General features: G+C 45.0%; 1 protein-coding gene across 1 annotated transcript in view; it reads right to left on the reverse strand.

Annotated features, from left to right (window-relative positions):
- The window catches only part of LOC119393376 (ATP-binding cassette sub-family G member 1), a 37,603-nt gene extending 21,711 nt beyond the window's left edge, over positions 1-15,892 (reverse strand). Inside the window, exon 1 of the mRNA XM_049415880.1 lies at positions 15,837-15,892. Within this exon, the coding sequence (XP_049271837.1) occupies positions 15,837-15,892 (56 nt within the window). The remainder of the gene's footprint in view (positions 1-15,836) is intronic.
- Positions 15,893-24,828: the final 8,936 nt, after the last annotated feature.

Consider the following 24,828-nt stretch of genomic DNA (forward strand, 5'->3'; position numbering starts at 1 on the left):
AAAAGAAAAACAACACAGCTATAAACGTAGACACTACGAATAAAAAGCCACCCTCTGCAGCTACCATTCGAACCCGGGCTTTTTAAGTGGGAAGCGGGCATTCTACCCCTGCACCACTTTCGCGAAGCCGCGCGCAACTCTTTAAACAATGACACATTGCAGACTACCGATCGCAGCGCTACTAGCGGATTGACCCTCTTTGGGCTTCACTTTTTGAAGCTCGTTTCGGGCACTCCCCTGTTCTAGTACACTCTAATCAAGCAAAAGATAAAAAATGAAATATGACGTCACAATCGGAAACGGTAGCGACGTCGTGAATTTGCACTACATGGCGCGAAATTGAAATTTTTTTTTTAATTGCTGACCTTTTATATGCTTTTGATAACTACGCGACTATATTCCGTCTTTATGGCTCGCTAGTTGGGTGTGCGAGAGAAAAGGAAGATCAACAAGAAAGATTGGGGAAGCAAGCTTGTTTTAATAGCCAAATAGTGTACCTGCAATATCCACCAAAATACTTTGCAGATGAAAAAATTCTGATACAACGGCACACGATGAATAGCAAAATACTTCAAAAATTCAGGTTTCCCAATCGAGGAAAACCACTGGAGTAAAACAGCAGCCTTGAAAGTATCACTAGGGCAACCTTATAGAGTACAGCGTTGCATCACGAAAGGCCACGGCACGCTGGCCGTGTGCCAGAGAAAGCAGCCTGCAGTCACAGGAGCGGTTTTCTAGACATTCCGTGAGCTAGTTCAGCTCCTCTGAAGTGTCACGCCAGTAAACAACTCATAAGCAAATAAATAAGCTGCGAAAGATACGCACGAAACCACCGCGCAAAAGTGAGCGATGGCTCGTTGACGCGACAATGCGCCGAACTAAACCACAGGTCCACATCCCGCATAGTAGACTGTCTGCATACGCCCCCCATTTATGGTGCTCGACAAAAAAAAAAAAAAAACAATCAGGCAATCAACTATTTAGTCAAGTGTCAGATAAGCCGTAAAGTAAATTTCTAGTTTGCTTTGGCATATATAAACCTAAGAGTATTCGAAAAAAAAATCCATCGAGTTTTTGGTTTTCGTTATTCGTCCCCTCCTCATCTAGTCGCACTTCAATCGTACGGCGGACATTGATGTCAGTGGCAATAGGTTCTCGACCACTTTACGTTCCAAGTTTCACGACCGATATAATTTGACCTTGGGCACTGCGCAACTATAGATGGCTTGCACTGACGTCACTGAAAGCGCCCTGTTAGAGCCCCAGCATGTGGAGACGCGACGTTTCCGATGCCACATTAATGTTATCAAAACATCACATGCACGTTCTTTCATTATTCACGCACAGAGATGTTCCTGCCGCGTCGTTTTCGCATAGACGCAACTTATTTGTCGTCAAAGCCGCCATCGTGGAGTCCCAGTTCAGAAGCTGCGTCCATCCAGGCTCACATAGTAAATAGGGGAAAAATATTGCTTTCTTCATTCTTTTTTACTGTTGTGGCTGTTTTTTTTTGTTTTGTATGAAATTGTAAAATTTTTTGGATATATTTGTATTCTGAATATTGTGTTCTATATGATTTTCTTTTCTTTTGTGAAACTGTGCTATCGCTGCCTGCATTGTAGAGGTGGCTGTGGGCCTCTGTCAAGTTGAATTGTTTCAAGCAACTTTTACCCGCAGTCTCCTCCATCGTTGATGGAAATAAAGAAGTTATTATTATTATTATTATTATTATTATTATTATTATTATTATTATTATTATTATTATTATTATTATTATTATTATTATTATTATTATGTCACGTGCAAGCCATCTATACTTGCTGTAGGCATTCTAAAATAGCTTGAAATGGCCAATGCTACGCGCACAGACGGTCGTTTCCTTGCGGCACGGTTGAGCCACGCATCGATAACTGAAGCCAGGCTAGCAATTGAGTAGCTGACTGGGCTAGTTGGTTGTGCATACTTGGAATAAACAGCGCAAAAAACGGACGGCCACGGAAAGAAACACACAGGACAAGCGCTGTGTTTGAGAAGCAATTGAGAAGGCGATGCGCACGGGGCCCGATTACGCTATCGCGTTCCACTCTTGCAGGCGAAGCTCAGGCGTCACCCAAGCTTTTTTGAGGACGGCGGACTTGTGCGAACGCCTCTGACTTGTGGTGCACTCCCGCAAGCTTAAGTCAATTCAATGCCCCCTCCCATTTGTCCCCTTCCCTCCTCTCTCTCATATCTTTCAACTCCCCTTCCCCGATCCCCCAGTGTATGGTAGCCAACCGGAAGTTTTTCTGGTTAACCTCCCTGCCTTCTCCTTTTCTGTTTCCTTCCTTCCTTTTGGTGACGCTCCGTCAGAGCATCTTTTCAAGCGTTAGATGTGTAAGACGGCGTGTCCTTCGCGCCCATGGCATTGGCCGTGGAATATCGGATTACTTCCATTGTCCTGTGTTTGTTTTTTTGTAACTTTGCTGTGTGTCGTCAACTTCTATAGTTTAAGGGGGAAGGGAAAGGGGGGTCAAGCGGATGCAACGCGCAAGTCTAATTATAACTTCGCTGAACGCATCCGGAATGCATATACATCGAATTTCAAGCACCGCTTTTGGCGTTTTGGTGAACACAGCTCAGCCATTCAGGTATGCTTCGAACATGCACCTCTAAACTCATCCCGTTTTAAACAAGACCTTCAGTTCCCTGATGTCCCAAAGGAAGGAACGAACAGGAGCGCCTGCCACGCACCGCTTTTTAAAATGTTGTTTTCAACATAACCTGAAAAAATGAAACCGGGCGGGCCCTGCATATCTCGCAAGGCCAGATCCGCCGGCTACCGACAACGTCATCCACCTCGTTTATGTCATAACTCAAGGCACTACACATTGCCCTTAGTCATGGGCAATCTGCCGCATAAATATACCCGACAGCAATGTGGTGGCCTTATTGCAGAGCCAGTGTCCTATGGCCTGACTTCGAAAACATGTAATAAGTATTCTGCGTGTATGTTTACGTATTTAGGTGATAAAAAAAAATGACAATAATTATGTCACACAATTTCGTCATTTGTTCGCCTGCCTCCGTGTTTTCTTTTCCCCCTTCTTTTCTACTTCATATTTATTTCTTCTAGTACATTTGTCTTTTCTACACGTTAATAATAATAATTGTTGGGGTTTTACGTCCCAAAACCACGATATGATTATGAGAGACGCCGTAGTGGAGGGCTCCGGAAATTTCGACCACCTGGTGTTCCTTAGCGTGCACTGACATCGCACAGTACACGGGCTTGTAGCATTTCGCCTCCATCGAAATGCGACCGCCGCGGCCGGGTTGCTACACGTTGTGCCTTGCGTAATACTCTTGAAGTGCGTCCGAACGTAGGTTTTTTATTTCTTCTTAGCTGTTCCTGGGCAGTATAGTAAAGATCTGATGATTATCATTATAATTATAGCAACAAATCGCTGTATTAACATGCATCACAGCAATTCTCACTGGTGGAAAATTGCAGGAAGGGAGGGAAAGAACAAGGAGGTCGACCAGACGTGCGCCCGGCTTGCTACCTCACTCTGGGGGAAAAGGCTTAAGGGATGAAAATAAATAAGAGATAAGAAAGTGCTATAGGCGTGGAACGTGTGTGAATGTCGAGCACATGCCTACAATCGATAGAAAGGGCCATTTGTTTGACAAGGCGACAAGATAAGCGAGGCAAAGTGAGGTAGCGGCAAGCTGTCTCAGCACCAGTTCGGCATCAGCGATACTGAAGCAGGTAATAGCAAAACAAAAATAAGTAAAACAGAAAACTCGCAGAACATGATTGAGCGTACAAGTAGATTAACCTATTTTTAGGAGAGCACCGCGCAAGCGAGCACGCATCAAAGTTCAGTGTAGCACCTCGCGGTAAACTTTGCTCCGTCAAGGAGCAGACATATCACGGGATAGGGAAGAAAAGTTGAGTCCATCGCTAAAGTAAGGCACTGCATATGATATCGCGTTGCATGAAATGTACGTAAATAATGTACGTATCATAAGAAGAAACATATCCCTCATGTATCCCGTATCGGTGACACAAGTTGTGCGTCCCCGAGAAAGATCTGCGCGCGGTTTCATTCCAGAAGTGTATAATCGTACGAAAAATGTGTAGAAAACATGTTGTACAAAGTTTTCCGCAATGTCGTAGTAGTAGATAGCATGAAAATGCTACTCTACATGGCGGCAAAGTAGTCATGTACACATCGCTTCAAACTTGTGTTCGGTGTAATCGTAACTCTTAATGGACGTGAAAAAGAACAAGCGATTGCAAACGTCGTACTTACGGTAAAGAAATATCCGCCATGCTATTAAATGACTCGGTTTTTCCACCAGACGTTGCTCCCAATATTCCGGAACCCTTCTGTGCATCAGCCACAAGCCCCGAATGTGTGGCTTCTTCGAGCACCGCCGTTTCCTCACAAGTCGTGGAGCACCCTGCGTGGAGGGGCGCCGCACTGATATTCGATACGGATGAGCGGTTCACTTTTTTTTTATCACCAGTTTACGGGTGCTATCTCCGCTGAATCAACATCAAACGATCCCGTAGGTCTAGTTGCACGCTGCCTCAACCACTGATCCCTGGAGGCCGCTGATAAGAGAATCGTCACCTGCTCAAGTTGCAGCACGAGACATTCTAGCTTGGAACCCTTCGGACACTCGAAAACTGAGACAGAGGATTACATGACGATCTATTAAGGGCATCTTGCCAAATGCCCCAACCCTGCTTTCTTTTATTAACTTGAGAAGATGATGCGTGGTGTAAACATGACAAAGAGGCTGACTGGTGGTTCTTACACGCGTTCGGATTAGACGTTACTTACGACGTTCTTACTTGACCGTGCTTGTTTGACAAAGCCAAGTCGTGACTCGGTGTAAAGGCACACCCCTGAATACGAGGGTTACTTCGGTGTCTTTCCCTTTCCGAATGACAGTGCTGATTGTAACCACTGTGACAGCGAAGAAACTATATAGAGCACGTTCTTTGCCGCTGTCCTCGCTACAGCGCGCACAGGCTAACGCTAGTGGCCGTGTTCACCCGCCTTGACAACAGGGCCCTGTTGGAACAGACAATATTAGAATGCCGACGCGAACCGTCATCGCACCGGAAATCAACTGAGGCCTTGGTGCATATTTTGCGTGGAAGTGGCCTATTGGACAGACTATGGTACTCCTCCTTATCACCTTTCCTTCTCGTATTTTTGTTTGTTTTTGCGTGTCTGCTTTTCGCTCCCGTTGCTTTCTTGCCCTTCCCCCTCTCCCTAGTCTAGGGTAGCAAACCGGGCGTTTCAATTCTGCTTGACCTCTCTGCCTTTCCCTCGTCTTTCTTTCTCTCTCTCTCTCTCTCTCTAGTATGACTGAGGTATTTGGGCACTTTTTTTTGCAGGCCCTTTTGTAAGCGAGAGGATATCACAACGTACCGAACTGCGTCCCGATTTGTACTGTGTTCGCTTGCATACGAGCAGCACAGGTTATCATTCGCTAATACTGCTTAATGGCGGCCATTTTTTTTTACACATGTAAGATAAGAGGCAGGGTTGGCTAAAAGGCAGTTTAATGCCTTACAAAGTGCCGCAACCCGTCCCAGTCATTAAAACGCAGAAGGAGCAGTGATGCACGCATGTTAAAAGATTAGAAACGAAGAATCAGCCACAGTTGCACAATTTTTTATAACAGTACATAAAACATCGTTAGAAGAACATTCATACTTCGAGACCTGTCTGCAAGACTCCGTTTATAACAATAGTGTGTTATAACATTTTTTTTAAAGAGACAAAGCAAGAAATATGTACAAATACCCAGACTTTTTGAATACGAAACCATGCTATTACTATTTACTAAATGAACATTTGACAGATATTCATACACGTCAATTGTAACGACAATGATGCCGAATGATGCCGAACGTTTCCTAAATATGCCTAAATGATTGCTCATCTAATGGTGCCCACGCATATACATAGACAAAAAAACTGAGTCAATTATACCTGAATTTTGTGCTTGTTTGTTTTTGCGAGGCACTAATGTTCTAGACGACAGCACATTTCTAAACGAGCGTGGAAGGTAAGATTTTAGAGTTAGGCCTTGGTGAACACTCGAGTATCGGCCTCATATGGGAACGACGTTGTACGCCGTTAAGTTTAAGTGTTTTTCTTATATTGCAGCTTTTTTTTTTCATTCATATGATATAATTTGGTGCATAATTCATTCATATGTATAGGTTGGTGCATAATTAAGGCGCCGGCTACACTCAGCACATTAAAGTATCGAGCACACGAAATAGAAGTTTTAAAATTACATATCGTAGAACGATTTTACAGCAACATCGGCACATAAAAATAAAATATATTATTTAAGTAACACTATGACACCGCAAAAGAAAGTATCAAGAATACAAATCATGATGGCGCCTAATAAGAAGGTATCTTGTCAGAAGATAGCATATACATCATGTCGATGAATTATCAAGTACATACAGCACAACCAATAACACATGATAAATGCGCCGACCTTAAAATAATAGGAACAATAAATGCCTTAATAGCGGTCAACAATACAGCTGTCTTCAAGAAAACGTTTTAGCAATTTTCAAGCTTACTAGGAATATGATGCGGAGGCAGATAAATTGTACTGCGTAAATAGCTTAAAAATGCTTAAAACAGCTTCGGTCGATATGCTTAAAGAAGTATAATAAAGGTATTTGGATTCGCATGGGAAGCCTAATAATCACACGCGTAATCCCCCCCTCCCTCCTCCCCCCTCCAGCAGTGTTTGTGTTTCACCGGCGGAACGCTGTTATAATTTATCGCTAGGCGCAAAACCCGCCTTCACGTATTGGGAATTTCACGCGTCAATGACACGCTGCCACCATGACCTGCTACTATTTTGCGTTTTTCAGCAAAAAAAAAAATAGAAGTAAAGGGTCTATTGTGCCTATACATATACGAAACATGGACTGTAAAAGAATATTTCAGGGCAAAATAAGCCCTAAAAGTCGCCGGCGACCGCCATTTTTCCATGCCGTGTGTGACGTCATATGCAGCATGGAGCGAAGCCGTCTCCTTCTGTCAAAGTTTCAGCCGTCGCAAGTCGTTTAATTTCAATGATAATAACATGTGGTGTTTAACGTCCCAAAACCACGATATCATTATGAGGGACGCCGTAGTGGAGAGCTCCGGAAATTTCGACCACCTGGGGTTCTTTAACGTGCACCTAAGTCTAAGCACACGGGCCTCAAACATTTTCGCATCCTTCGAAAATGCAGCTGCCGCAGCCGAGATTCGATCCCGCGACCTCCGGGTCGGCAGTCGAGCGCCATAACCACTAGACCACCGTGGCGGGGCTCGTTCAATTTCAATGTCAAGCTTAATAAATCTTATCTATCTCGATTGCATGCGCAGCTGAGCACGTAACAAAATCGTTCTCCGGAATGCAGATGCTCCCACAGCAAGCAGCTTGTTACGTCACGGCCAGCGAGCGCGCCAGTTTTGCCCGACTCTCAGGCCGCCGTGTGTGCCAAATGCGCTAAAATTCCGCCAGCTTGTTTGAGAGCGCACAAGGATTAACCCACAATCACAGATCATGATCGAAAGTTGGGCGTCATGGCCTCTTTAATACTGTGTTCGGATACAACTTTAGACGCCTGCGGCATTTTCTCGTCAAAGGCGGATGCTCACGACTTTCCACCAATACAGGCGCGCACTCCAGAATGACGGCCGGTGACCCCGCCTTCGGAGAACACTGCCGAGTGCACGAGCGGGACTATTTCTTTGTCGCGGAGGCGATCGGCTGCCGCGATTCGGTTGTCTGGGCGGGGCCTCTCCTGACTTCTTAAGTTGTATCCGACTATAAGTTCATGAATACTAATTATAGCTAACCGTTCACCATTCTAGCGAAAATGTAAAAAAAAAGGAATCCGACGAAACTCAGGGTAATAATATTATATTTAGGGCAGTTGTAAAAAATAGTGCGGTCTATTTGTTCGGCGATTGTTGTGTGCGCGCACGTGTCGGAAACGAGCCGACGGTAACTGAGTAACTGACCGATAGAGAAGGCTGAAGTACTTATCTCTCACTGTACGAGGATCGAGGGCTCTACAGCAAAACATTGTTCACAGATATCACTGCGAGGCGTTTTTTACCGCAGCTGCTACCACAGACGCAAATAAGTTCGAACACTTTAATTTCAGGAGCAGGGGAAAAGGTAAGTCTTCAGTTGAACTTCCCTTCGTTTATTTGTTACTTTCTTTATTTCTTGAAGGTACGGCGATAAAAAGTGCTTTACGTTTTGTAACTGCTGTCGCTAACTTTGTCGTTGTAAAAAAAAAAAAAACTTGATTTGCGTTTTCTGATTTTTGACTCTGCACACTCCCCGTCATTTAGGAATCGCTCAGTTGTTTCTTGTCTGTTATGTTTACTTTGAAAGTCTTTCTTCCACACCGCTGCATTCAGCATTTTAAAGTAGCTTGAACATTCGAGCTACGCAAGAATTTCCTTTAAGGTACTGGCCGGCACTTCAGAAAGCTACTTCAAAAGTAAAATTGAAAGCTACCTCAAGCATACTTCCACCATTTCTGCAACAGCAAAAAAGAAAAAAAATATATATATGTTTGCTTTCAGTCGGCACGTGTATACAGTCGCACCATTTAAAAAAGGCTGCAGGACCTTACGGGATTGCTTTGAGTTGAAATGCAGCGCCTTGTCCTGTCTATTCCTTTTCTGTATGTCCGTTTTGCTAATGCTGCTATCATGAATAAGTTTCAAACCACTCGATTTCATTTCTCGTAGTAGAATGCAAGCAGGGTGCGATGCAAATCGCGATATGTTGACACATCTAGGTTAAGCTAAGAGGTGATCATTTTTCGATATTTAGAGAGAGAGAGAGAATGAAAAAAAAAAATCACAGCATATCCACGGAGTGAATGATGATGAGTGGGCGAAGCTGCGGAGGTTCATCGGTAAACCGTGAATCTTCCGTGAATTCTGCCCAGTACATCATCACCGACGTGAGATCGGGCGCGTTTATACTAAAGGTTCGATGAGTTATGACGACTTGCAGCTCACTTTAATTTTACATGTACGCTGTGAATTTTCATTGTTTAGAAAACCATTGCTTTAGAAAACATCTGGCGTCTTTCATTAAGCAGCTGGCGTCTCTTCGTTTTGCTTTAGAAACATCTGGCGTTCTTTCGTTTTGCTTTTACAAAACATCTGGCGTCTTTCGTTGGTTTATTTCATCAATCAACGGCGTTTTGAACAAAATTTTTATTGTTTAATCACGCACAGGAGAAATCTCACCAGGCACTACCTTGGAGGTAAACAATGGCTGCTAATGGGAATGAGAGACAGAAGAAGTCGGCTTTTAGCTAACACTTACACTTCTACTTCTACTAACGTTTCCTACTGGAACATGACAATGGCTGCTAATGGGGAATGAGAGACAGAAGAATTCGGCTTTTAGTTAACGCGCACGCTGCGAATTTTTTATTGTTCAACAACGCACAGGAAAAATCTCCCACCGGCACCACCTTGGAGGTCAAAGCGTAAGACTGGTTACGCACTACGACTACTACGACTACGACGAGGGACGAACGGGTGCCGCCTTAAGGAGCTTCGCCCCTAAAAGGAAGATCGATATTTAATAACGCATAAATCGTTAGAGGTAAGCAGTAGCACTAGTCTCTAAAGAGCAGGCGTGTTCCACTTTTCTTTTTACATGTAACTTCATTAAGGCTTTAAAAAACTTGAGTCCGAATTGATGTAGCTATATGCTCTCGAAAAAATGCCCCCACCTCCCCGAAGGGAATCGTGAGGAAATGCGAATGCATTTCTTGCGCCGAGAGTACACGGCGCAGTAATTTTAATGGCGTAAATTAATGACGAGACGAGGATTTGTACCGTAACCATTTATTTACACATTCATCAGCACCTGTTTGTGTTGTCACTGTACCTGACGGCCATAATCTCAGCCTTGTGGTCGCCGTTGGCGTTTCACAGCGGTGTCTCGAGCACACATTTCTTCTTGAGAGGCGCCCAGCCAGCGGACGGGAGAGTGGGGCGCAGGGAGGAGAGAGAGCGAACGGCGAGAGAAGGAGCGGCGAAAGCGAAGCACTGCACCCAATGCCACCTAGAAGAGCGGTGCGGAGAGCGGCGCGCGCCCGCGCAAACCGCGGTGAGGGGGCGGAGCGCGCGCAGTCACGTGGGGTGTGACGTCGCTGCGCCGTTGCTACAGACGCTCCTCTCCGCTCCTCGCGCCGTTGCTATGGGACGGCGGATTCAGGGTCGCTTATAAAGTGCATTCGCACTTAAAAATTGTATGCCGTCTTATCTTAAGACGTTCGCTGCTGCACGCTTTCTTGAGGTCTCGTTTTAGATACGGAGTGACCCACCCGTGGGCCACTCGGCATATCTTCCAGGTGCGCCGTGACCCACCGGCGGGTCACGCGCCCGTGCCTGTTTGATTCGCTCCAAAGAGATGGCGCTGCTACCTTTGCGGCTGGCGTTTGGCGCGCTTATTTGAAAGACACATAGCTATTTTTTGTCCTTTTCGCGTGAAGCTACGCTGAAACATAAAGTGTCTGGCATCAGAAAACACAAACACACGCTTGGTTCCTCTGTGCTGTGCTTTCTTTTGCGTCCGTAAAAGACATGATGATTTACGAGTCGCGCTAAAATGTTTGGGAGCAGCAGGAAGAACTCATGCATGCTTATTCGGGTGAAATGTACTTTAAAAACCGCGGAAAAATGTTGGCGAGCAATACAATTGACAAATAGGCCTCCACTCCGCTCCTTAAAAACAACATCGCCTTCCCACGTCGATTGCAATAAAAATATGTGTACTGGTTTCATTCTCAAGCCACCTTAGACGGCAGCACATGACGGAGAGTTCTTGAGCGTGGGTCACCGGTGGGTCACACCGCACGCAGCATGAAGACGTTTTCATTGAGTGTGTCGTGGGTCACCGTTGGGTCACGCCATCTAACACCAGAAAAGCGTTCTTCTGGCCATTTATAACCCCTTGCAGCAAGAATCGACCTCTGCGTTCAAGTGGGATGAGGTTATCGCATCCGCAAGCAGATGCATACTCGTAACATCGCGGCCGCATAAGAAAAGCACAGGCCGTGACCCACCGGCGACCCACGACGCAGTGAACGTGTTAACCAACTTTTAAGAAACGTTCTTTCAATTCTACGCGTATAGCGATGAAACATTCTCGTGTGAGTTTCTTTGTGCGCTTATTGATCCCAGCTCCTAAAGGATCGCGTACTCTGTACATGACACGATCGGGCAAGAGTAATGATCCGCATTCGCCAAAATGCCCACATGTGGCGCTGGCTAAAACTTCTAAGGTTACCCATATCTAAATATTGAAGAAGGAGCACGAGTAAACTGCTGCCCCCGTACCAGCGCAGTTGCAGGGCAACACACGCACAATGCAATGTTGGTGGCTTTAGTTCTCACCAAGTGGCAAGTTGTTCTGTCATCCACTTTCACTTATCGTCAGGTCGTGATAACTGCACTACAGCTAAGAACTACGCCCCTTAAGTTTTCCCTACGCGCCGTGGTGGTCTAGTGGTTGTCGTGCTCGACTGCTGACTCGCAGGTCGCGGGATCGAATCCCGGCCACGGTGGCCGCTTTCTCGATGGCGGCAAAGATTCTGTAGGCTCGTGTACTTAGATCTATGTGCGCGTTTAAAAAACCCCAGGTGGTCGAAGCTTCCCGAGCCCTCCAAAATGGCGTTCCTCATAACCACATCGTGGTTTTTTGACGTAAAACCCCAGCAATTATTACATCATTGTGTTTTCCTTGGCTGTGTTTGTTGCCTGCTGCTTTAAAATGAACGTATATATTAGAACGAGTCCTGCTAACATATATGTGTGTGTGTCACGTTCTCGGAATACAATGGAACTCTTTTTATACGTACATCGTGGATATCCTGCTACGGTTGTGCAGACACCGGTATTCTTCACAACGCAATCTCGTGGAGCTTCAGTTGATAACGCACCGCACCAGGGTTATCGCGTGTAGTATCTATCCATCCGTAACGGTGACCTCGGCAACAACACGTGTACAGATATCGCAAAGTTTGAACCGTGGATCTCGCGGTTTCATGGCGATCGTTCACAGCTAGACTAAGCAAACGTACGGTTGCGCTTGCAAAATAATTGGCTTGACACCCGACATGTATCGCTGCGACCGGGCGTTCCGTTATCTGTTGTCGCTCTATTATAACAATAGACGCTATGATATAGGATGCACATGGTTGGCCACATTAGGGAAAACAGCTCAAAGGCTCGTAGCGAAGAACATTTCGCATAAAATTCAGGAAACTCTTTCTTTATTTATTGAAACATTTATTAGGCTTCATGAGTCAAAGTTTTCTGATGAAGAAGACAGAAGGTTTTAGTTATACCGGCTTGTAAAAAAACTTGCAGGAAGCTTGAGCTTCGCCTTGAAGAGTAGAACGCGATAGTTGAATCGGGCCCCGTGCGCATCACCTTCTATATTGCTAGCCCAGCTTCGGTTCTCGGTGCACGCCTCAACCATGCCGTAAGGAAACGTACGACTGTGCGCGTAACATTGGCCTTTTCAAAGTATCCTAGAATACCTACTGCAAGTACAGTCGTTAAGTGCCCAATACGCCATAATCATTACTTTTTCGAATCAGCGAAGGGCCCACTACGCGTCCGTAAGGCAACACGCGATCCTACGCAGCTGTTCACTTTGTTTATGCTCTTGCTGATGATGGCGATTAATTATGTCTGAGCGCTTTGTAATGGGTGGGCCTTTAAAACACCCACTCGTTGCGCAATTCACATGTTTTGACGCCTGGCGCGATTCTACGCTTCTACCACGCAGTATTACATGCGTAAAAAGATTCCTTCCCCTACATGACGTTCATATCAGATCAGATCAATTAACTTTATTAATTGCCCTGCGAATTGGTGGGATGGGCCTGGATCCCGCCTAGGCTTCGGCCAAGGGTTGCTGGCCCTTGGCGGCTATGACGTTCATATAGTGCATAAAAAAAAAATGACGTTCATATAGTGCATATTTTTTTTTTCGAAGCAGTTTCAAGAAATAGCGTGGCTCTGTGGTAGAACACCTGCTTTCCACGCAGGCGGTCTGGGTTAAATTCTCACTCGAACTCGATTTGTATTATTGATTGTATTTGCATCTTTCTCGATTTTGCGGTCACGGACAAGGTGATGATTGTTCGCTCACAACCAACGACACTAACACCGACGCCTACTGCGACATCGACACCGGAATTTCTTCGAAACGAGCTCATTAACGATATCGTGTTAAAAGAAATGAAGCGTAATTGCAATGGTGTGAGCCTGCCGGTACAGAGGTGTCTATGTCAATGCACCCGCTGGTCAGGCTGTAATACGGTTGCTAACATGCTATACGTTATTATACTGATGATCGCGTATGTCAGTTATCTAGGAAGGCGATGTTAAGGGCACAGGGTATAGGCCCTATATCCCCCATGTATTTTAAGGGTTCTTTAAGATCCATTTTCTCTTAAACTACTGGGCGTAAAGCGTTAGGATTTGTTTAATTTTTATTCTTCTGCGTCTCCTCTTGCAATGGAACTAGAATTAAAACTGTATTTCAAGTGTTGACATTTTCGTAAGTTTTTTAGCAAAACAAGTAATTTTTATTATTATAACTGCCAAAAAATGGGAACTATTCAGCATACGCACACTATTCTAGTTCGGTAGCTTCGTATTGACCCTCGGTTTTTTCTGGTAAAAAAATCAGCGTTCTGTATTTTCGAGTTGTTTTCACAATCGGGCAAATGTGACAAAAAAAATTATTTCGAGATAATGAGAGTTAAAGAGGAAAAGCAAGTTTATTTCATGTTCTGTTCAAAAAGAAAATGCACCGAACAATTTATTTATATCAACCTGCCGTATAGCCATCACACAAATCAGCGTTTCGCTTCTTTTTTTTGTTTTCTTGGTTCCCTGGCTTGCTTTGTCATAACTTTTGTGTCTCTATTGGCCAAATACTGCCGATGGCGATCGATCTCACCCAATCATATCACAGTGGTGCAACTCGGTGATATGCCAACTAGCCTTGAGAACGTTTACTGGGGCCATGCAGTCCTTTTTGAATGTTAGAACGGTTCCAAGGGTGGCAGTTCTGCGGGTTTTGATTCCAAGGAACGCGATCCATTGTGTACCTTACGAGTGCCACGGTATTCTGTGCAGACACATTTACTCGTAATCATGGTTTGTAGAAACCCCACATCAAGCAAAGCGTAGTCCATTGTCACTGCAGGTAACATTTCTTTCTTGCAGCGACGCGGAATGAGGACCAAGCTTACTTTCTGAAGTGCTCGCACGAGTACTCCTGGTCTCGTTTCTGTTAGTAGCCGAAGCGTATCGATTTTCCATTATACTGCGCTTTCTAAACAGTTTCTTTGATTTGTCAACACGAGGATATCTTTTGCCGCTGCAACAAAATCAACAAAGGCGCAACTAAACTCAAAATAAATGCACAGAACCGCGTCTCCATGCGCGTCTCGCACACACAAGGCAAGTTGATTCGGTAAATGCCACACTTGTTCAATAAGACTGCACAATGTGCTTTAAAGGGGTGGTGCCATCAAATTTCGAGGCTATAACAAGCCTGTTGTGGGTTTCCTCTGTATGCAAGGACACTCCACACGAAGAGTCGGACAGAGCAAATGTTTAGTATATATTTTAATTCACTTCCAAAGTGTACCTAAATGCCCATTCTCCCGATCGAAACCAATCGCTAGCGCGCCAACACTGACGTAGATCTGTAGGATGGGCAACGAAAGTTGTCGTGACGTCACACCAAATCTGCTGTATTAACGTGAGTGACCTCCGGACCTCCGCCACTTCCGCAACGTACGTACCGGCTGTAGTGAACTAGAATACATTCTAGTTCACTTATAGTACCGGCAAAGCATCGGTTGCTACATCACTCCCTGAGTTTCGATCGCTTCCTGGCTAAGTGCGTCACAGCCTTGTGTGGTCATGTGACCACGCATCCTACACTTCTACGTCACTGCACAACCTCGGCGCCCAGAAACCAAAACCAAAAGTTGTCCACATCAAAAGGCGATATTAAATTATTTAGCGAGAATACATGAATCTTGGTGCGTGCATCATGCTTCCTGGAGCTATAGGAAACGCTTACAGCAAAGAACGCGCAAGCCACAAATTTGGTCGCACCACCCCTTTAAGTAGCCGGGATACTATTTTTGAAAACCTGCTAAACTCAGAGAAACTACCAGCTTTGATTTTTCAAAAATTCACTTGAGGCAGAAAGCTTAGTTTGTTCACGGTCTCAGAAAAGGGGGCTAGGCTGTTCGTCAGTTGGTCTCGAAAACTTGGTCGTTTCGGCTCAAGCAAAATGCGCAAAAATGTGCGGGGCATTGGATACTGTTAAGGAAGGCCTTATCATTCCAAAGAAGCAAAAAAAAAACAAATTTCAGTTTTTCTTTTATTTAAACCTAACCTGTGTCCTTATTAAGGTGTCAAGGACCGCTGACACCAGACTCAATATGCACCGAGAGAGCACTCGGTGCCACTGCCGCTCAAACACAAAAAGAAAAGGATCGATAAAACCAGATAAGCAAACTATACCAGCCGTGAAGATTTAATCCGACATAAATTTATCAGGAGGATCAACAATAGCCAACCAATTGTCTACACACAAGAATATTCAAGCAGTTTTCTTTGTCTTTTCTTTTTTTTTCCCTTTCCGCGAATCGGAATGTCGCTCACATCATGACGCCGTTCCTTTACGTTCACGTGTTATGAGGTCATCCTTTATTCTTACCTCACAATGCCCGCTTCTCGCCTTTTATCACCTTTCCGACCAATATCACCTCGCTGTCCATTTTATCCGAACACCTCAGCTATCCAACTAAGTTCAAAAACAATATAAGCAAAAAAGAGACCCAATAAATTACAGAAAGAAAACTCGTTGAGCAACGTTGTCAGATTCTTATCTTTGACGTGGCGTTGTACATCCTGCCGCAATAAAAACCAAGAGTGGTCCCTGCAAACAACCTCAGAACAAAGCTGTATCGCTACGTTCCTGAGCTGTGAAATTCATTGCCTCGGTAACTCACTTATATAGCTTCGTACCCGTCAAAGCAAAAGCAACAACGCTCATCAGGTTGGGTCATTGGGACCTTTGCAAGAGAAAGCCATCTTCACAGTTTTCCTCTTACTGAGCATGGACTTTGCTAGCCTGTTGTGAACGTGTCCGTGGAAAAGCTTGCGCAACCCACGTGCTCTGGTCTTGTCCTTGGCAAGGAATCATGGCAATGTCCTATAGTACGTTTTGTTTTTCTATCGGTACACTGGGAGTACAGTGAATTCCAGCGCAGTGCTACTGTAGAGAGCACAGTGGGGATTTCAGAAAATGTGTTAATCGCTGAAGTGGGGGGAGAAATGCCGTTGTGTTGGAATCTGGCTGCGCCGTTTCTTACGAGTGGAGGAATCTTGAGCCGGTTCTTTCCTGGTATTTTGCGGCAGCCGTAAAGGTGTGAAGGAAGCTGAAACCGTATCCTTATCAAAGTTAAAAGGTATGAATGCGGAATTTTGATCGACACCTGGCTTAGTTTGCTCCCCATGAACGATACCGGTATTTGTACAATTAAGGGTCGAAGATCTGAGTCGGTGGACCTCAACCGAACCTGAGAGGGTGATACGTAATTATTTTGCTATATCTAGCTACCTTTTTTTTTTTTTTTGCTGTTTCAAGTGCTTACGCACGCTGAATAACAATAGATATACAGCAATATTTTCACGTGGTGAAAAACTACTGGGCCTACTTGCGCCCAGAAAATAAAGTGCACTCACTGTACACCCTTGCAATGTTTTAATGATATCACGCGAGCGTTCACGCATGGACGTGGTAGCGCCTATTATAGGAGAAAAGTAACGATATTTCCTACATGTTGCGCAATCGCCGTCTCCGTTGCTGTTTGCTTAGAGATGCATGCTCATTACCAGACTTATGTGTGCGATCATGTGTTCAGAAAGCCGGTGTGACTCCAATCGTCGAATCACTTTTTGCTTTTCGCCGACATATAAAACTGCAGTATCCAGGGTTCCACGCTCATGCGATATTATTTCAAAAATTGCAGGGATGCAAAATCGAGTAACGCTCACAATGCAACGATATACAGATGCACGGTCAGCGCTCGTCGAATAATCTGATCGTCGGCGGAATGCGTTCTTTGATGCATGAATGATCGAAAATTCCAGCATTATCGCTGGGGCTCGCGTTAGCTCTATAATAAACTCGCCAACTCATGTCCTGTGCGCAATCTTATCAGTATAGAATAAAACAATCGGGCAGGAGAAAAAAGAAGCGATCACCTTGTTCCCGTAGTTATCACTTATTTCTTCCAATTCAGCGGATCTCTCGCAACGTGCATCCTGAACATTATCGAGAAAGAGGGCTCGTCAAGGTAAACGTCATCAGGAACAACCACCGTATAATGACCCGCACGCGCGACACCTGGACGCAGCCAAGTATCCGGGGCGCAACGCCTTCGCGATTCGCGTCACAAAGTAAACAAGGGGACGGCACTGGCGTCAGCAGCGATCCTCGCCAAACGCACGGACACTGCCGAAGAGGCCGATACAGCACTCGCATACCAGACGAGCAAGGATTCCACAGTGGTCTTCACTGACTCACAAAAAATGGTTGGTTGATCCCTCCGTCATAGGAATCGGTATAACACGAAAGTGAAACGTGTCGTCAGAGAAGTAGTTTATTATTTATAGTGCATTGGTATATCAGAACTTGTACAATGCCTACTGTTGTTTGGCAGATATAGCACCGGTTGATGTGGACGCATCTCACTCACGTTGACGCCTAGTGGCACATCTCCGTAACGACGACAAACGCCCATGATCCTGATTTAACCATTGTGGTAGCTGAAGTTCTTAACGTATACGTGGACTCCGCATATGGTGAATCCCGCGCAAAGGTGGCATCAACAAGCACACAATAAACACTAATGCTCGATATGCACTCCTTCAAAGCGTCGTGAAATGCGAAGAGAAGCGCTTCGCGCGTCGTGTCTTCCCTCTAGCCTGCACGTTACTTCTCACAGGGCGCGCAGGGAACGCGGAGCGACAGCCAGGCGAGCGTCGGAGAGCTATTTGTCGATATAGATGGATGCTATGAGCGAGGCTTGCGCTAAAAAAGCCACCACACGGTGTGTTAAAGCGTTGACGAAATTAAACTTGTATTGAAAACGCGCCGAATGGGACGGTCGCTGCAGCGGCGCGTCTTTTTTTTTTTCGAGCCTGGCGGCGCAGATGTGACGCTCATAGCATCCATCCATCCAAGGGCACTCCCAAACGCAAGTGTGAAAGATAAAAGGCGCGTTCATGCCGCCTCCGTAATGTGTTCGGCGGTAGCTCAGTGGGCTAAACGCCCGCCAGCCATCGTCGCGGACCGAGAGGTCATGGGTTCGATTCCGGTTATCGGAACTTTTTCTTACAGTTTTTTTCTTTGCCATCTGATGGCATTCATTTTGCTGACGTACTTCCGTGACGGAAATACGTCATGAAAGTCTTGGTGGACCCCGGCATAAAACACTTTCGTGTTAAAAGCGGCATGCGCATACATGAAAGGCAGGAGCAATAAAAATACTCAAACGCATCGGCACCCCTCCCTACACCTGTATCGTGTGGGTTCCGAGGGCCTCGTGTGGATTGAAGCAGCATACACACTGAAGCGCCCTTCCCGCACGAGATGCGAGGCACGTCCCACACAACACCAGCAGACGAAACAGAATCAATGCCCCTAACTTATCGTGTGCTGCTGTAACACTGCCGGCTTGAACGCAGGGTATACCCTCCCGGGACCACATCACAAACTCACTAGAGAAGATGGCACCGACCACAGGCGACATCAGAGCAGGGCGTTCTCTCATGACATCTTATAGCACCATATGAAACCAACGTCTTACGGCTACACCTGGCCACACAGCAATGTGGAAGACAATCTGGCACACCTTCTGCAATGCAAAGCAAGCATCACAGCTCTACAAGCAGCAGCAACAGACCCAACTTCCGCACTGAAGCGTGCGAGGCTGCGATCTGCAAGCCGGACCTGGTCGATTAGCGCCAAATCGTCGCGCGAGCGCGGCGGGCGGTCCAGGCCAGAGGGTTCCTGAAATCAGGGACCCTCCTACCTTCAGTTACTAGCCACTCGTCAATAAACGTCTCTCTCTCTCTCTCCCATTCCTGTTCATTGCGCGGCTATATGAATTTTGTCAACCGGCAGTATTTAAGAAGTCTGCGCTATACGATGACCAATACTACAAATCTTTTCAATATAAGTTGCATTTCTTATTTAGTGGTTCCTTCCCAAATAACTATGCTTACCCATTACGCGGAAGTCGTCACGAAGCCAGCGATTTGGGGGATTGACGCAATAGTAAAAACGTTGGGTGACGAAAAAAGAAATGAAAATAGTACACGTTATATTTTAAAAATACTCGTCGTGGTAATTAGAATGCGTGTTTTAGACAATGATAGCAAGTACTGAGCCAACTTATATGACATCAAATATAATCTAGATTTTCTAAAATGGTCAAATGACCATTTGGCATTTGCATACATTCTCTACGGTCGCTTTTTCATCTTTCTTGCTCTATTTTGCGGAATGGCGTATAGACAGATACTACGTAGCTGATCTTCCTCATAGTTCTCTATGCTTCGTTTTCTCTCTCTCTCTCTCTCTCTCTCTCTCTCTCTCTCTCCTTTCTTTTGTCCGAAAATTCGACGCCCTGCGCGGAACAACAAAAACAGTAGACTGACGCATGACGCGGTCGGCGCAACACCCTGACCGCGTCAAACCGCTTTCGGAGGCGGCCCTCTTGTCCCAGAAACCCGTACACGATGCACCCGGCCGCGTGCACGCCTTGTCAACCTTGGACCTCACTTGAGAATGCGCTGCGTTGCTCCATGTTGCAATGCGTCGACCGTGGGGTGCGTGAAAGCCGCGGGCCACCTCCTGTCACAGCATAACGCACCGCGGCTAGATCTCGTCAGTGAGAGAACTCGGCCGGAGCGGAAGTAAGCGCCCACTTTTCCAGAATGTCCGCACGTCACGAAGCCACATGGTAAGACACCGTCTCTGTCCAAAGTTTTTGAAACGGGTACATTTGTTAGCCAAAAAAAAAAAAATACGGCAGGCGTTTACTGGTGTCGGTTATCGTTCTCAATGCGAATACCATAACGACGACTCGACAAAACTCAGCGTTGAGAAAACGCGCTGACTCGCACTAAGAAACTGCTTGAGAAAACTTTCCAGCGTTGTAAAAAAAAAAAACGCACTAAGCGTCTGCATGCACGTGCCTTAACGCGGAATAGTCTCAAAGGCGTTCTATTCCGCCTGATGATGCACGCGTGGTTAGAGCATCGGGCATCGATACTTGAGGTCCAGAATCCAAATTACAACGTCTGTATGTTTGAACGCCTTTACTTATGCTGATCCGGTGCACATATGCTCTGACGTCTCACACATATGTATGTTTGTGCGCTGTGTGCGTGCGGAGGGAGGGGGAAGTGACCCCGTCAGCCACATACATCGCCTATCTGATTTAAGAGCTCTTACGCTAGATTCGTTCATGTAAGATCATATTTCAGCCAATTGTGAATCTGAACGTACCGTTACTGAAGCACTGAAGCAACGAAAAGCCCTGTAAATCGGGAAAGAAAACGAGAGAGCTCAGACTAGAGTTCTTCTACTCCCAGAGTACTCTTGCATCAACGCCAACCGCCTTCGAGACTATTAGAGACTGTCATGTGACTCACGTCACGCTGCATGTTCTAGAGAGTACAAAGAACCAGGAAGGAAACAGGCGAATAAATGTCAACCTTCCCAGTCTTTCGCGAATGATTTTTTCTGCAAAAAGAAAAAAAAAAAGGATCGCGGCTTTCTAAGCAGGCTTACTTGGTCCAAGCTCGACGGTGACAGAGGAACAAACACGTTTTTCGTGGGCGTCTACTAAGAGCGTGAAAGTTGCGTAGATAAGCATTTCAGTTGAGCTTTTCTGCGTGAGAGTGGAATAAATTCATTGTGAGAAAAATTTTGCAGCGTCTGCTTTTTGCATGACTGAAAACGTTTGTCAGTAACTCAGGTACCTCATGTATACATTTAAGTAACATACGTTTGGGCGTTTTTGTATTCCATTCCAGCACATAGCGCACAGCACAAGCGCCTGCTTTCGTCGGTTGTCTCTCAGCCCTTGTCTTGTGTTGCGCGCTAGATGCTGAAATACTTCACGTAACTTAGGTATTTGAGTGTGGTAAATCACTTCTCTCTTCTAACTAAAATGTTAGTGAGCATACAGGATTCTGTCATCGCTACATTTTGTGGTTGTCAAGTGTATACATTTGTGATATATCAATAAAAGCAATGCAAATGATGTTATTGCATGACCTTCAAGAATGTCGAGAGCGTTTTGTAAAACGCCCACCCCACTCCCGTTTTTTCTATCAATCATATGAACGCCAAAATAGACCAGGACAAACGGTTGCGCTAATGTTCAAGACCGTATGATAAGGCAGAACCTAGCGCTTCGGGTGCGGCGCCGAGGCGACCGTAGATTATAGCGACTAACTTATCGTGATTTGTGCAGGTGCCGCCGTTCTACCAGGACGCCGACCTTGCGGCTTACAGGTCCGTGCACAATGTATCAGTCTTTCATGTCCCCATCTCACAGAGAATGAGAAGGGAAGAGAGAGAGAAATGAGGGAAAGGGAGGGAGGTTAACTGGAAAAGAGAGAACAGTGGAAGAAAAGCAAAAGTAAAACAGCCTGTTTGAAACAGACAGGCTGCGATGCTGCACATCCACGTTAAACTAGTCCAATTGAATCGAACAGACAATTAGGCCAGGGAAGCATAGAGGACGTTAATTGTTGTCTTTAACTACAGTGTACTAATTATGACGTGAACTGAAATGAAGTGGACGAAGAATTACCTTTTGTATAGAGCATCGTACACGTAATTCGAAGGTTGTGGGTTCAGATCCCACCGACGGAAAGGGTGATTTTTCGTCCACTTGAATCCGTTTCAATTTAATTCACAATTAGTACACTACAATTAAAGACAACAATCAGCGTCCTCTATGCTTTCCCTGGCCTAATTGTCTGTTCGATTCATTTGGTTATGTATAACGTATAAGCGAGCCCCTTGCAAAAAAAAAAAAACAATCCCCTTCTTTCGTGAGCGCTTTGTATGGCCCTCGCGCTGCAACACGTTTGTTATTTGTTTTTGATTGATTGATTGATTGATTGATTGATTGATTGATTGATTGATTGATTGATTGATTGATTGATTGATTGATTGATTGATTGATTGATTGATTGATTGATTGATTGATTGATTGATTGATTGATTGATTGATTTGCATTGAGGCCGATTAACGCGGTGACCACGCTTAGTAGGGTTGAGAGCTGGGCTAGTTGGTGAGATATCATTTTAACATATGGTGTAGTAGCGCAAATTCGACGGGTTTCTTCTTGTCCTCTTTGTCCCCGACGAATTTTCGCTACTACACCATATGTTAAAATGACCACGCTTAGCTTAATTGAAGCAACCGTGCTTTTGCGTCTTGATGTGGCCTACGTATTGCTACTGTTGCAAACACATGCCAATTTCGTGCATGCCTAAAAATTTCTTTCCCTTCCCATTTTCTCGAACCACGTTAGCATTCCTGCTTCACACTATGCGGTGGTGTTCATTGCTTTCCTTTCTATTGGTGAGAAAAGTGTGCATTACTACGGAAGATGTAATTTGCGATTCATAAACAAATAAGTGACACGCCGCGGTGTCTAAGCGGCTGTGGGGTTCTGCACTTGAGCACAAATTTGTGGATGAGATTCCAGGTGACGATAACTGCGTTCCGATGTAGGCGGGAAGCAAGAATATTCGAATGCCGAGCTTTGACTTGACGTCAAATAACTATACATCTATTTATTTATTTTTTGTTTGTTTTCGACGCCAAGCACGTAGCACGAAGAACCAATCGATTTGGGAAAAACGCCGATCCTATTCTTTTCTTTTCTACCTTCCTGTCTCCACTTACTTATCCTAGCTGCAGGTTAACAAACTGTTGCTTATCTATCAGTAAATCTCTCAAACTTCCGCAAGTTATTGATCTATCTGACTCTCTCTCAGCGCTTGTAACATGCATCACGTTGAAATGGCATATGGCATTATGTATCTTTCTGCTATGTCAGAAGTGAATTCAACATCATTCTTTATTAGGAGATAGCCGTAGATACGGTATCTCTCGGCCAGTTTCTCATCGCACCCAGCGTCCGCCTTTTGTCCAGCGCCCGTCCTCTGTCCGCTCTCGTCCACGATGTCCGTTTCTTTGCGCTTTACCCTTAAGCATCATGGCGTTCCAACTAGCGCAAACCACCACCCTTCTAGGAAAGTACCTTTCATTCCATGTATGCTTCCGCACTTATTACAGAGGTGTTGTGACAGTCACGCTGACAAAGTGAACGATCGATCGATTGTCTATGTACTTTGACGTCCGTGAGACAAGGAAAAAGTGTACGGTACTCTCACCAGTTGTGTTTATCACGGGTCAAGGACATGCCGTGAAAAGACCTCATGTTCATTCCGAACCGTCGGCCAATTTTGCAGCTGATGGCCGCATCAACAATAGTAATTACGTAGTAGAGTTGGCGTGTCATTTTTATTATCCCTTTAAGTTATTGTATAGTATACAGTATCCAGTCGAAAATTACTGTACACAGAACGAAATTATAGTTCATAGTGTTTACTTGGTTTGTGCCTGCACGAGAGAGAGAAAAAAAAAATCAGCGCGCAAGCACTCCGTAATGATTAACCGGTGAAGCTGAAATATGTGCGGCACCGGTGTTTATCACTGGGTTAATCCTGACGGTTCATTAAAGTCTTTCTCAATTACTGGTTACGTCTGTCCAGAAATCTTAATTGGTCATTGCGGCCCGTGTGTTTTCTTCATTATTAGTGTAGTGAGTAGTGGGGTTTGCCCAATTTCTGTGTACGCTCTAGGAGTTTCCGCGCACATGGGACGGACGAATTTTGATTTCGCCTAGCTTCGCTGTAAAAAACTACGTACTTGTGCAGTCTTGCAGAATCACAACTTAATTTCCAGCCAAGCTACACTTTTAAGCACTTTTCCAGCACATTTAATTTAGCACGCACATCAACCACAATCTTCCTCATAGTTTCAAAAAAAAATAATATCAGAAGTTATCATGGTCATTTCAGTAAAGCTAGCCAAATACTCGCCATTTCTTAAAACACTCATAACGATCCAGAGAGGGCCATATGTAATTGACCACAAGGAGACTTGCAGTTAGCCTTCTTTGTTTAGTGTCATGTGCAGCCGCACTAGCACAAGACATCCGGTAATCATCAACCAACGAGGCAAGCCTACCGAATTAAGTTCTACCTTGTTCACTTACTAATTATCGATACAAGGCCTTTTTTGTGAACATTTATTGTTGTTCGGATGCAGCAATTATGAATTTCGAAGAACATTTATTTCACTTGAAGCAGTGAAGGCGATGATAAAAAGAATTTCGTTGTTACGCTGCTTAGAGTAGGAGGCGAAGGAAGAAGAACGCATCATCCGGGAAAACGTATACGTTTCCGATATACGTTTTTTTTGGTTTTTTTTTTTTTTTTGAGGGGGTGGGGGCATAGAGAAAATTTATGGTGCTCAAAACTGTAGGGAAAAGATATCGACGTAAAACAAAGCACGCTATAGCAACCACCATTTGGTCTATTGCGCAG

Source organism: Rhipicephalus sanguineus, chromosome 5, assembly GCF_013339695.2.
Source record: "Rhipicephalus sanguineus isolate Rsan-2018 chromosome 5, BIME_Rsan_1.4, whole genome shotgun sequence".
NCBI lineage: Eukaryota > Metazoa > Arthropoda > Arachnida > Ixodida > Ixodidae > Rhipicephalus > Rhipicephalus sanguineus.